The 12,617-nt window shown below is 59.7% G+C and overlaps 2 protein-coding genes across 2 annotated transcripts in view; both read right to left on the reverse strand.

Moving 5' to 3' along the window:
- Window positions 1-343: 343 nt before the first annotated feature.
- HIPK4 (homeodomain interacting protein kinase 4) lies at window positions 344-7,996 on the reverse strand. Its single transcript, XM_032842000.1, has 4 exons — window positions 7,197-7,996; window positions 3,176-3,532; window positions 1,553-2,401; window positions 344-852 (listed from the first exon to the last, which is right to left on the reverse strand). The coding sequence occupies exons 1-4, from the start codon at window positions 7,659-7,661 to the stop codon at window positions 673-675; spliced, it is 1,851 nt and encodes a 616-aa protein (XP_032697891.1). The 5' UTR covers window positions 7,662-7,996; the 3' UTR covers window positions 344-672.
- Window positions 7,997-9,908: 1,912 nt separating this feature from the next.
- PRX (periaxin) overlaps window positions 9,909-12,617 on the reverse strand; it is a 14,008-nt gene continuing 11,299 nt past the window's right edge. The window contains 1 exon segment of the mRNA XM_032841719.1: window positions 9,909-12,617. This exon segment is cut by the window's right edge and continues 10 nt beyond it. Coding sequence (XP_032697610.1) covers window positions 10,113-12,617 — 2,505 coding nt within the window. The 3' untranslated portion in view covers window positions 9,909-10,112.

Below are 12,617 nucleotides of genomic sequence, written 5' to 3' on the forward strand. Positions count from 1 at the left end.
ACACCTCAGGGTGCACCAAGCATAAACTGATGGCCGCCATGGGAATTTACACGTAGCCATGACCCAAGCAGCAGTATGGGCATGCCAAGCCTATACACGTGGCAAGGGCAGGTCGACAGATGAGACCTTGGCATTGGGCAAGCTCGGATTGGCACCTGCTGAACACCAGGAACGTTCTGAGGACGGATCCTCACGTGCCAAATGCTTAGCATATTCAGGGGATGGGTCAGCCTGTCCCTCAGTGCGATGGCAGCCCAGCCTCCATCCTGAGCCAGGGGCCAATGGGGCGCAGCATCAGAGAGCAGGGCCCTGGGCGGCCAACCCGAACCCCACCCCAGCTCCAGTCCAGGCCTCAGGCAGGGCTGCTGAACAGTTCTTTATTGAAATGGGCAAGGGCAGCAGGGCCGAGGGCATGCTCAGGGCCAGCGGGGGCAGCCCCCTTCCTGTGTCCCTTTGGCCCGGGGGGGGAGGGGGAGGCGACGGGCCAGACCCCAAGGCCCTCCTGTGTTCAGGGGGTATGTGCTGGCATGCACCTCGGGCGAGGGTATTGGGGGATTTCTGGATAACTATCTTTCTGTAAGAATAATTTGTGGGTTCAGGAAATGGCTTCTCAGGAGGGGATGCCAGCCCCACTAGCACAGCCCCCAGTGATGGGCAGAGGTGGGGTCACCATCAGTGGTGCCCACTGACGTGCTGCAGAAAGCTGGTGGTCCGGGAGGGACCATGCAGGTGAGCGTGGCGGGCTGGGAGCCCCTGAGCCCGTGGCCCCCTGACACCCTCCAGGGTCCAGTCTGGCTCATTCAGCCATTCCCCAGGGCAGCTGCTGGGGTCAAAGAGCTCAGGGCCTGGCCTCTGTTAGGAAGAAGAAAGGACCATCAGCCAAGGAGCCCCCGACCCTGGGAACCACCAGCCTGCCCCTCCTGGACTCTTCTCCAGTCCCAGCTGAACCCTTGTCACTTCCCCAGGGCGATTTTGTAGATCCCAAATGCAACTTAGGGGCTCAAACAGTGTGTGCAGAAACCTTAATGTGTTCTGAGGTACTATTAGGGTCTCTGAGGCTTTGTCATTTCTTCTTGGGGTGGGTAAGCCCCTGCTAAGGCCTTGTTTTGAGTGCTGAGCCTTTATCACTTCCCATAGGGGGATTAATGCATTCTGACTTTCTATACATCAGGAAGGTGGATTAGTGTGTGCTGAACCTTCTATCCTGAATATGGGTTAGTGTGTGCTGAGCCTTCTATCTTGAATGTGGGTTAGTGTGTGCTGAGCCTTCTACCCTGAAGTGATCAGTGTGTGCTGAGCCTCAACACCTTGTAAGGGTGGGTAAGTATGTGCTGAATGTCACATCCTGAGTACAGGTTACTATATGTTGAGCCATAGCAAATCCTAATCATATTCTGAGTGTGGATTAGTGTTTGCCGAACCTTGTCACATCCTGAGAGCGGACTCGTATGTGTTGAACCCTGAGCCAGCTGCAGCCTGTCCCTGCCATCCTGGAGCTCGGGGAGGCCCTGATCCCAGAACCACCCACACCCTACAAGCCCACTGGGCTTACATCAGCATCCATGGTCATATCCTTGACGTCTGGTCCATCCCCATCCCGCTGTGGGAGGCTGGGTGGCTCGGCCGAGGCCCCGCGGCGCTCTCCTTCGGCCCAGCCGCTGCCCCGGCACGGTCCCTCGTCCTCGGGGGAGGCCTGGCTCAGCCGGATGAGGTTGCTGAAGTTGGAGTCAGACTTGGAGCTTGCGGATGGCTTGCGGGCCTTGTGGCGACCCGCCAGGCGGCTGCCGTAGAAAGCCAGGATGGGCTCGGGGCCCGAGTCGGGCACCCGGCGGCCAGTGGCGGCCGCCTTGAGTGGGGCCAGCATGTCAGGAACCGCGTCGGCTCGGGTCTCGCCCCAAAGCCCGCGTCCCACCTCCTGCAGACTCAGGTCGTCCAGCTGATCGATGGCCCTCTGCATGCCCGGTGCCTTCTCCTCGCAGAAGAAGGGCCCGCTGCCCACCACGCTGCCTATGCCCATGGCCTCCTCCTCCTCGGCCAGCCGGTAGTACGGGGGCCCGTCCTCCACGGCTGCCACGCCGGGCGTGGGCGACTTGCCCTCCACCTGCAGCGAGAGGCGGCAGCCGCGCAGCGAGAGCTGGTAGTAGCGGGTGGTCTCGTGGGCGCTGCGCAGCTGCTGCATGGACACGAAGGGGTGACGCAGGGCGGCGCTGGGGCTGATGCGCTCGTGCGACTCCCACGTCAGCATGCGTTTGATCAGCTCCACCATGCTCTTGAGGTCGGCGAGCTCCGCCAGCGCCTCGCGGTCCGGGAAGGTCAGCCGGCTGGCTGCTCCGCCGCCATTCACGGTCTCGATCTGGTCCAGTGACTTGAGCATGTACTTGCGGCGCTCCAGGGGGCGCACCTGCTGGGACACGGTGGGGGTGGGCATGGGGCTGACACTGAGTCCGGGGCCTCGGGGTCCTGCTGTGGGGCCCACATATGACCACGCCATCCCCAGCCCCAGCTTCCAGTCTGCCCTCCAGTCTTGTCCAGGACTCTCTTGCAGCTGTGAAGCCCACACACCCAAACCTAGACTTCCAGTTCTGCCCAGGATCTGACCTGGAGCTCTTTTGCTGTGGGGAGGGCCACACCCACTCCCTATGGCCAGAACCCCTCTCATCTGACCCAGCAGCCTCCTGCTGCTGCAGGAAACCTACCAGAGTGGGCCCTTTGGTCTTCCTGCCATCTCACCCAGAGTCTCACTGAGCCAAGTTTCACTTCTCCCTCAGACCTCCAGTCCTCTCCAGAGCCATGGGTGCAGCCCCAACCAGCCACCAGCCCTCAACCTCTAGTCCCTCCTTGGAGTCAAATCCAGATCCTTCCTGCTGCTGGGTGCCACACCACCAAGCCCAGCCAGCCAGGCCTCCGGGTGGTCCAACCGGCTTGCTACACTAGCTTGTCGACCCCCTTTTGCCGGGAAACTCAGAGCAGCCGCCATATACTTCCAGTGCCATCTTGGGTCTTACCCACATCTCTCTTGCTGTCACTTGCTGTGATTTGAGCCGACCCTCTAATCTCCAAGTCTTCTCTGAGGTCTAGCCCAGATTATTTTTCTCGATGAAGCAGACCCCACATGACCAGCCCTCACCCTGCCTGCCCCACACCCTCCCCCCCTCCCCCACCCACCTCAGCCTACCTTGGTCTCAGCCAGGTAGTCGGCAGAGGACTTGAGCTGCCAGGGGTTGCTGGCATCAGGGTGTGGGTTGCGCTTAAAGAAGTGGTGCGCCTTGCGAGCGGCATGCAGCAGGTGGGGCTTGGGCAAGCCCTGGGTCTCACAGATGTAGCGCACCTGGTCGTACTCGTTGTTGCCTGGGTAGAGGGGCCAGCCCAGGTGCAGCTCGGCCATGACGCAGCCCAGGGACCACACATCCACCTTCTCGCAGAAGGGCAGCCCTAGCAGGATCTCGGGGGCCCGGTAGAAGCGCGACTGGATATATGGCTCTTTGACATAGCGCACCTCGCTGAAAATGCTGGCTGAGCCGAAGTCGATCACCTGCCGGCGGTGGGGGTTGGGGGAGGGGCCGGGGACGACCGATCAAGGTCTCCCCTGTGGCTCTGACCAGTGTCTTTCTGCCCCTGCCTTCTGACTGTTGCTGTGTCTGTGAGTCCTTATCTCTTGTTTATGTCACTGTCTTTGTTCGTCTCTGTCTCTGGTTTTGTGTGTTTGTCTCTCTGTTTCTAACCTCTAGAACGTATGCCTTTAGGACCCCTCTCTTCGTCTTTCACTCCACACCTTGTCCATCAGCAAATCTTGTCGGCTCCACCTTCTGAACGGATTCAGACTGGGCAGCCTCCCCATCCCCAGCCTTGGCTCCCCCCGACCCCACGCCACCCTGTCCTGGGGCATCTCCCACTGAGGCCGATGTGGGGGCCTCCTCGATGGGCTCCCTGCTCCTCCCCTCTGAACCCCAGTTCACTGGTCATATGCACTTCACTGAGGGATCCTGTGAGTGCCTGAGTCTGATCACATCCTTCCCCTGCTCAGAATCCCCCCATGGCTTTATCATCCTATGATAAAAGTCAATTTTCCCAAGGTGGCCCCCAAGGCTCGAGCAATCTGGCCATCACCCATCACCTCTCTGGCTTCAGCTCCTCCTGCTTCCCCTCTAGCACAGGTGTCTCACTGTCCCTTGAACAAGACAGATGCATTCCTAGCGCAGGGCCTTTGCACTAGCTGTTCCCTCTGCCTGGCATCTCTTCCCCCAGGTGTCCACATGGGTCCCTCATCTCAGGTCTCAAAAATCAACTCCGTGAGACCTCCCCTGGCCATCCTATTAAAAAACACCATCCCCCACGGTTCCTATCCCCCTTCCTGGATCCCTGCTTTTCTCCAGTACTTTTTTTTTTAAGACTTTATTTATTTGACAGAGAGAGATAGATCACAAATAAGCAGAGAGGCAGGAAGAGGAAGAGGGGGAAGCAGGCTCCCCGCCGAGCAGAGCCCAGCAGAGAGCCTGACACAGGGCTCGATCCCAGGACCTTGAGGTCATAACCTGAGCCGAAGGCAGAGGCGTAACCCATGGAGCCACACAGGCTCCCATTTTTCTCCAGAACTCCTAACACCATTTCACATCCTGTATGTTTTACCATTCAGTCAAGTTCATTGTCTCTCTACCCAGCTAGGACGCCAGTCTGGGGATTTTGTCAGTTCACTGTTGCATCCCTAGGTGCCTAGAACAGTGCCCAGCACACAGTTAGGGGCGCAGTCAGGAGAGAATGAATGAATGAATGAGGGGGCTTATGTCCCTGGCATGCTCTTTCCTTCCACCTCTTTTTTGTATCGCTCTCTTTCTTTCTTTGCCTCTTCATTGCTTGTCTGTTCCTGGTGTCTCTCATCTCTCTGTGTCTCTACCTCGATGTCTCCTGCTGGGAAGACACCTCCTGGAAGCCCCACCCTCTTCCGTCTTCATCATCAGGCACCCGGAGGGGAAGGCTGAAAATCTTTCTCTCCTGATGCCGCTGGGAGGCGCCCTGTGCCACTTTCACTCTGAATCTCCAAGACTCTCGGGACCCCTTCCTCAGTTTCCCCCTCTGAGTTTCTCTGCTTTTCATTCAGCCATCCTCGTGTTCTGTCTGCAGAAGGTGGGATGGTGGGAGGGTTATTAACCTGCACTCTGAGTGTGGGCGGCAAAGGCCTGAATCTGAGAGCGTGAGAGCCCTGGGGCACTTGGCGGCCATGGGATCCATTCCGATTCATCTGTTCCACAGACACAGGAAGGAGGGCCAATGCCGGCCAGGTGCTGTGGATGCATCCTGTCTGCCTTCTGCTGTGTTTGTGGGAGTCTTTCCTTCCTTGGGGCTCTGTCCTTCCATTTCCTAGGACAAAATGATCTGCCTTTTCCTGCCTGCCTCTCTCCCTGTGACTCTGACTTTCATTTCGCATTGACTCCTCCCCTGCACTGTGCCGGGAGATGCCGAGGACACCGTAGTGGCCACAACTGACCTGGTCCTGCCTTCACAGCCCCGCCCGCTCCTGGTCCAGACCCTTCACCAGACAGTGACAAGCTCAGAAGTGGACAGAGGGGCCAGGGCTGGGATGGGGGACACAGGTGGGGGTCCAGGGCAGAGGAGCTGGGGCTGGTTGGGGGAGCCCAGGGAGCTTGTGACATGCATAAGAGGTGCTTCCGTGTGCCCAACACAGGGTCAGGTCCTGGGTCAGGTCCAGAGGAGGTCAGTAAGTGTTTGGTTTTTGTTTAAAGATTTTTATGTATTCAGGGGTGCCTGGGTGCCTCAGTGAGTTAAAACCTCTGCCTTCAGCTCAGGTCATGATCCCAGGGTCTTGGGATTGAGCCTCGTGTTGGGCTCTCTGCTCAGTGGGGAGCCTGCTTCCCCCCTCTCTCTCTGCCTGCCTCTCTGCCTACTTGTGATCTCTGTCTGTCAAATAAATAAATAAAATCTTTTTTAAAAAAATGATTTTACGTATTCATATGAGAGGGAGACAGAGACAAAGAGAGCCAGCAGGGGGAGCAGTAGAGGCAGAGGGAGAAGCAGGCTCCCCGCTGAGCCAAGACCCCCCCCCCCCCAACATGGGGCTCCATCCCAGGACCTGGAGATTATGATCTGAGCCCAAGGCAGACGCTTAACCATCTGAGCCAGCCGGAGTCCCCAGGAAATATTTGTTAATGAACAAACTGCCTGTGACAAAGAATGGCGCCTCCATCCTTCCAGTCGCTCGGGCCATCAGGCTCTCCTCTCCAATCAAGTCCTCTCTTATACCTCACATAAGATTAGTCAGCAAATCCTATACCTACCTAGAACCCACTGTGTCCCTTCCTCCCACTATCCTGACTCCATCCCCGCATCCGGGCTTCCCACTTGGCGGGGAGCAGCCACCCCTCACTGCCCTCCTGCTCCTGACCCTCACAGGCTGTTGCTCTCACGCAGCCAGAGGGACCCTGGCAACACCTGAGCCGAATCATGATCTCTCTCTGCTCAGAATCGTCCTGTGGCCCCATCTTACATGGAATAAAACCAGTCCTCATTGTGGCCCTTGAGGCCCTGTGTGTCCCAGCCTGTCACCTCCCTGGTCCCATTCCTCTCTCTTCTCACCCTGGCCTCCTGGGTGCTTCTCAAACACATATACTCAGATCACTCCTACCTCAGGGCCTTTGCATGAACTCTTCCTTCTCCCCAGATGCTTTTCCCCAGATGTCTACATGACTACCTCCCTCCTTTGGGACCTTCCTCAAATGTCATCTTAACGAGGTCTCCCTGACTGCCATGTCTACAATTTCGGTCACCACTGCCACCCCCAATCAACACCCCACCCACATCCTCCTCCTCTATGCTTTATCTTTTCTCCTTCTCATTCACATACCACATTTGACTCATTTATCTTAGCAACTATGTCCCCCCCCCCCTCCAGAATGTCAGCCCCACATAGACAGGACCAGGCCAGAGGAGCTGGACTATGAATTGGAGAAGGTCAGGTCAGGTCTCGGGTCTGGGACAGAGAGGATGTCAGAATTGGGACAAGGAGGTGGGGAGGATTTTAGGGGCAGGAGGTGGGGAAAGGATCATGGGCAGGGAAGGGAGACACTCAAGGTTGGGAGTGGGGGACACGGGAGACCTTAGCGACAGGAGAGTGTCCAGGGCTGGGGGAAGCTCAGAGAAGATGAGGAGGAGGGATGTGGCCATACTGGGGCTGCCCCACTCACCTTGACCCTGAAGGGGCAGCGGGTCTGGTCCACCAGCATGATGTTCTCGGGCTTGAGATCGGCATGGATGATCGCCAGCTCCTTGAGTCGGGCCAGGGCTCTGAGCACCTGCAGGGTAACTGTGCGGATGTGGCGGGCAGGCAGGGGTGCGAAGTTGTTCTCCTTCTGGAATTCGAACAGGTTTTGCTCCAGCAGCTCGAAGACCAGGTAGAACTTGAGGGCATCATGGAAGAACTCGAGGAAGCGGATGACGTGGGCCTCCTCGGGGTCCAGGCCCCGCATACACCGCAGCAGCTTCAGCTCGTTCTTGATGATGCGATTGCGGTAGGCGTCATTCTTGAGGATCTTGATGGCCACCATCTCCCCCGTGCTTCGCCGCCAGCCCTTGGCCACCTCCCCGAAGGTGCCCTTGCCCAGCACCTCAATGATGTCATAGCAGTCGGTCTCAGACTGGATGGTGGCCATGGTGCCCCAGCCCCCAGGTGCAGCCCTGCCACTGCCCCCGCCCCACAGGCTCTGCCTTCGAAGGCTTCCGGCCCGCCACCGGCTCCGAGGCCCCCCCAACGGGGGAAAGAGAATCGCACTCGTGCCTCCCACTTCGAGGTTCACGCCCACCTCCCTGGCACCCCCCAGCCCCCTGGGCCACACTGCCAGTCCGCCAGGGGCCACACCCCTCCCCCGAAGCCCTCCTGGCTTGGGACGAGGGGCCCCAGGCCCCCCCGAATGGGTTCCAGTGTTGCTGAGTGGCTCTGGTTCTGTTGTTGGAGACCTGAGCCCCAGGCTGGAATGGGGGGTGGGGTGGCCGGTGGAGCCCCCTCCCCCACCCCAGCGTCGGAATCCTGGAGGGGCTGGCCAGGTGAAGGGTCGACAGAGAAGGAAGTCCAATCCCGACCTCTGGCAGGAGGAACTGGGACATTCCTAAACAGAGGTGAAGAGCTTGGGGGATGTGTGCGTGTGTGTGTGTCCCCATGTGAGCAAACACCTGCCCCTACCCGTGGATGCCATGGGGGGAGGGGTGCGGCTCAAGCCAGGCCAGCTGGTAAAAGGTCTTGAATGCCAGGCAAAGGAGTTTGGACTCATCTGTCTGAGGGCCCTGGGGAGCCACAGAAGGGCTCTGAGCAAGAAAGTACAGGGTCAGATTTAAATGTCAGAAAGCTATCGAGCAAATAAGAGTGGATCAGAGGGGACAAGAGTGGAGGCCTGGACCCTGGAGCAGGGCGTGCGGTGGGGAGGCTGGTGTATGAGACTGGCGGCCAGGAGGGCAGGCTATAGGACTGATAGTTTGGTGGGGGCGAGGGAACCATCCAGAACAAGGCCCAGGGCTCAGGGATGGTCCCTGGAACAGGGACATGGATAAGGAACACCTTAGGGGAGCAGATGCTGATGTCAGGTTAGACAAATCTGGAGTGCTTTAGAAGCCTTAACCCGTCCTTACACATACATTTCAATAGCAATATTTATGGAAGAGAAAAGACGCAAAGAAGTTGAACAAAATGCCGAAGGCCACCCAGTTGGGTGCTGGCAACAGGCTTTGACCCCAAGCAGTCTGACTCTAGACCCAAGCTCCGAACCACTGCCACGTCCAGCGGGGGCACTCAAGGAACACTAGGTTCCCATGTGGACCACAGGGAGGGTGACATGGCCTGGGGACGGGGTGGAGGTGGCTGAGGGCCTCACAAGAGTCCTGAGGGCCCAACGGGCATGAGGAGAGAGAGGAGTGGGGAAGAGAGAAGAGAGTGTTCAGAAAGGAGAAAGGGACCCTGAGAAGTCAGGACAAGGGAGACAGAGGAAGCCCTCAGCATGGCCATAGAGAAGTCACCATAGACACTGACAGGTCAGCCGTAGTGGGAGGGAAACACCAAGTGGGGGGAGGGGAGGGCTGGGCAAAGAGTGTGCGCCAGAGGTATAAGTCACTCCTGCCATGTCTGGTGGGGATGAAGAGAAAGCACGTGACCAGGTGGTGACCCAGGGGAGGTCAGCTTTAATGGAGAAGATACTAGAGTAAGCCAGTGGTGTGTGACAACTCAAGGGCACGGCTGGATGTAAGGAGAGCAGACAGATGGATACTGGGGCGTCAGGGGGACACTTGGGACTGGACAGAGTATCTTCTTGTCCCAGCCTGGGCCACCGCAGAGAGATGCGGGGGAGTCTGGAGCTCCTTGGCGGGGGCTTAGGACCTGCGTGGGGATGGGTCCCTGGGAGCCAAGGCGCAGCCAGCCCTGATGGGAGCTGCAGATGCTGGGACCTAGTCCTAAGAGGACTGGAGCCTGGAGAGGGACCAGGAGGGGCCTTCCTGGGTGGGGCCGGGCGGGATGGGGCAGTCAAACCAGCCAGACAGGAAAGCAATCCTGGGGATGTGGAGGTGGCCTTGTCGAGGAGAAGGTGGCCAGCAGAGGGCACATGCGTAGCAATTGTGCTGCTCTCTCAGGGCCCCCCAGGGAGGTCCTGGTGGGAGAGGCCTCAGCCTAGGGATCTGGCTCAGAGGCCCTGGGGAGTTCTGAATGGCTAGGGCAGGACCCACTGCTAATCTTTCCTGACTCTCTTCAGACCTGGGGTGGCCCGGTGTCTGCCAACAGAGGCCCTCCTCAGGCCAGGCTCCAGCAGGCCTCCTCCTTAGGGACCTCTTTCCCTGCACCCTCTTCACCTTCCCCTGTTCCACACACACACACACACACACACACACACACACACAGAAGAAACCCAACACAAGGCTACCTCTGGATTATTTTATTCACATGGTTCGGCAAGATACAGGCGCTCCTGCCAGTGAGCCAGGCATGAGGCCTCCCTGGCCCGGTCCCGGTCAGTCAGCCACCTCCCGGCCCTCTGAGGGGTTAGTGCTAGTTATCTCACACACAAAACAAGAACGAGGCAGGAATAAGGAATGGGAGGGGACGTTCCCTCTGCTCTGGGGCTTTAGACGACAGCAGCCTGAGCCCCCTCCATCCTGGCAGGGCCTGGAGCCCCTGTCTCTGAAAACCCCACACTGGGCAGCCGAACCCGGAATCCACCCTCTTCCTGGTCCCCACTCCCACTCCGGGCCTTGGGGCTTAGGGACACCCGGGGGAAGCGGAACTTGGGTGACTTCTCCCCACCAGGGGACTTGGGGGCTGCCTCGCCCTCCTGGCCCCGAGAGGCCTTAGACGGGGTGGCCAGGCCCACACGGGGCAAGCGGACCCGGACTCTGCCTCGGCGCCCAGAGGCCCCTTCCCCGCCACCCTCCTCCTCTTCCTCCTCGGGGCTGGGGGAGCTCTCCCCAGGGACTGCCTCGCTCTGGCTGAAGCCCACTCGTGGCAGCCTGAGTTTGGGGCTCTTGGTCTTCTCACCCTCTTCAACGCCCTCCTTGGCCCGAACCAGGCCAAATCGGGGCAGCCGCACCTTGAGCTTGTGTCCGGCCTCCCCGTCGCCCTCTGCCACCTGGTACTCAGCATGGCCGCCCACGGTGGGTGGGGAGATCTCGACGTCGGGTAGTGAGAGGTGGAAGGTGCGCTCGGCCCCTGGGGACTGGTCTCCAGACCCCTCTTCCCCAGCCTCAGCTCTGGCCCCCAGTGTGGTCATCTTCAGGCTCAAGCCCCCCTCGCCTGTGGCTGCCTCACTCACCTGCGCCTCTCGGCCCAGCCCCACGTCCAGCTCAACCTGGGGCACCGACACAGCGGGCATCTTGAAGACGCCCTCACCTACCAACAGCTCGCCACCTGCCACCTGGGTTCCAGGCAGAGACAGAGTCACCTGAGGCACCTGGACCCTGTAGCCTGCTGCGCCCTCCACTGACGGGGCTGCGCCCTTGACCTGTGGCCCAGTGGTGGTGCCCAGGCCGGCCTCCCTGAAGCCAGACAGCTCGACCTGGGGCAGGGAGATACGCAGGGGCATCCTCAGCACCCCCTCCTGGCCCTCAGTGCCTGCCGGCCTGGTCACAGACACTTGGGGGCCTGAGAGCCGTATGCCACTGACAGCTACTGCCCCCTCAGCCCTCCCTTCCTCCTGGGCCCCCAGGGTGACCAGCTCCACCTCAGGGATCTTAAGCTGCCCAGCCACAGACTCTGGCTTTTCTCCTGGGCTGACACGCCCACCCTGGATTTCAGCTTCCTTCCCCCGAGCCAGCCCAAAGGAGGGCATCTTCAACTTGGGCACCTTCACCTTCCCATCCCAACCCCAGCCCTTGCCCTCCAACTCAGCCACCCCTGGCGCTAGTTCTCCCGCCTCAGCATCCCGGCCCCTGACCCCAAACTTGGGCAGGGCAAACCTCGGCCCCTTGACCTTGACGTCAGCCCCTGCCACCTCCACCTTGCCTGTGGGCAGATGGGCGTCCAGGCTGAGCTGCGGGATGGACAGATCGAGGGCAGGCAGCAGGCCTGCCTCCCCTGCCCCTTTCACTTCAGCCTCAGTCCCCACTCGGGCCTTGGGGAGTGAGATGGCGAACTTGGACACCTTCAGCTTGGTGGCTCGCCCAGCCCCCTCAGCCTCTGCCTTGGCCACCTTGGGCCCCGAGAGTCCAAACTTGGGCAGGGAGAACTTGGAGGAGGGCTTGACTTTCATCTCCATCACCTCGAGCCGCCCCGACTCTACTTCCACAGTGGGCAACTGTGGTGTGACGATTTCAACAGAGGGCATTCGGAAGGCCACTTCCCCAACCCCTGTGGCCACCCCAGGGCCCTCTGCCTGCTCCACCTTGCCCACTTCAGCTGCTGGGACCTGCCCCTCCAGGCTGAGGGCCCTCGGCAGGTCTAGCTCCACGGAGGGCAGTGTGAGAGTGGGGACGCCCACACGAGCCTCGGGACCTACCTCTGGCTGCAGACAGGGCAGTGTCACCCGCTTCCCAGAGACCTCAGCCCCTGCCTCGCCTGCCTTGCTTCGTGATGGAGACTCTGCCCTCCCTAGCTTGGGCATGGTCATCTTGGGCATCTTAAAGCCAAATTCCATCCCCTCTGCCTGTTCGGCTTTTAGCTGCACCTCCGGAGCCTTGGACAGCTTCACCTCGGGCGCCTTCGGAAGATGTACCTCTGGGACCTTGGGCACCTGCATTTCTGGCAGTCGAATCTCTGACACCTTTGGCAGCTGCACCTCCGGGAGGTGGACATCGGGCACAGCCATCTCGGGCACCTTGGGGAGTTTTATCTCTGGCAGTTTCATCTCAGGGAGCTTCATCTCGGGGAGCTTCATCTCAGGGACTTTCGGCAGCTGCACGTCGGGGAGCCGCACCTCGGGGACAGCCATCTCCGGCACCTTCGGGAGCTTCATCTCTGACACTTTGGGGAGGCCTACCTCTGGGAGTTGCACATCTGGCACGGCCATCTCTGGCACCTTCGGGAGCTTCATCTCAGGGAGCTTCATCTCAGGGAGCTTCATCTCAGGGACTTTCGGCAGCTGCACGTCAGGGAGCCGCACCTCGGGCACGGCCATCTCTGGCACCTTCGGGAGCTT

This window comes from Lontra canadensis, unplaced genomic scaffold (genome assembly GCF_010015895.1).
Source record: "Lontra canadensis isolate GAN:19392208 unplaced genomic scaffold, GSC_riverotter_1.0 scaffold125, whole genome shotgun sequence".
Taxonomy (NCBI): Eukaryota; Metazoa; Chordata; class Mammalia; order Carnivora; family Mustelidae; genus Lontra; species Lontra canadensis.

What these genes read in the sequence shown, in the direction of transcription:
- HIPK4 (XM_032842000.1), bottom strand. Translation starts at nt 7,661, where the DNA reads ATGGCCACCATCCAGTCTGAGACCGACTGCTATGACATCATTGAGGTG. An exon ending in GCTGCCCCTTCAGGGTCAAG is followed by an intron (nt 3,533 to 7,196) that starts GTGAGTGGGGCA and finishes CACCGCCGGCAG; the next exon opens with GTGATCGACTTCGGCTCAGC. An exon ending in ACTACCTGGCTGAGACCAAG is followed by an intron (nt 2,402 to 3,175) that starts GTAGGCTGAGGT and finishes GTGTCCCAGCAG; the next exon opens with GTGCGCCCCCTGGAGCGCCG.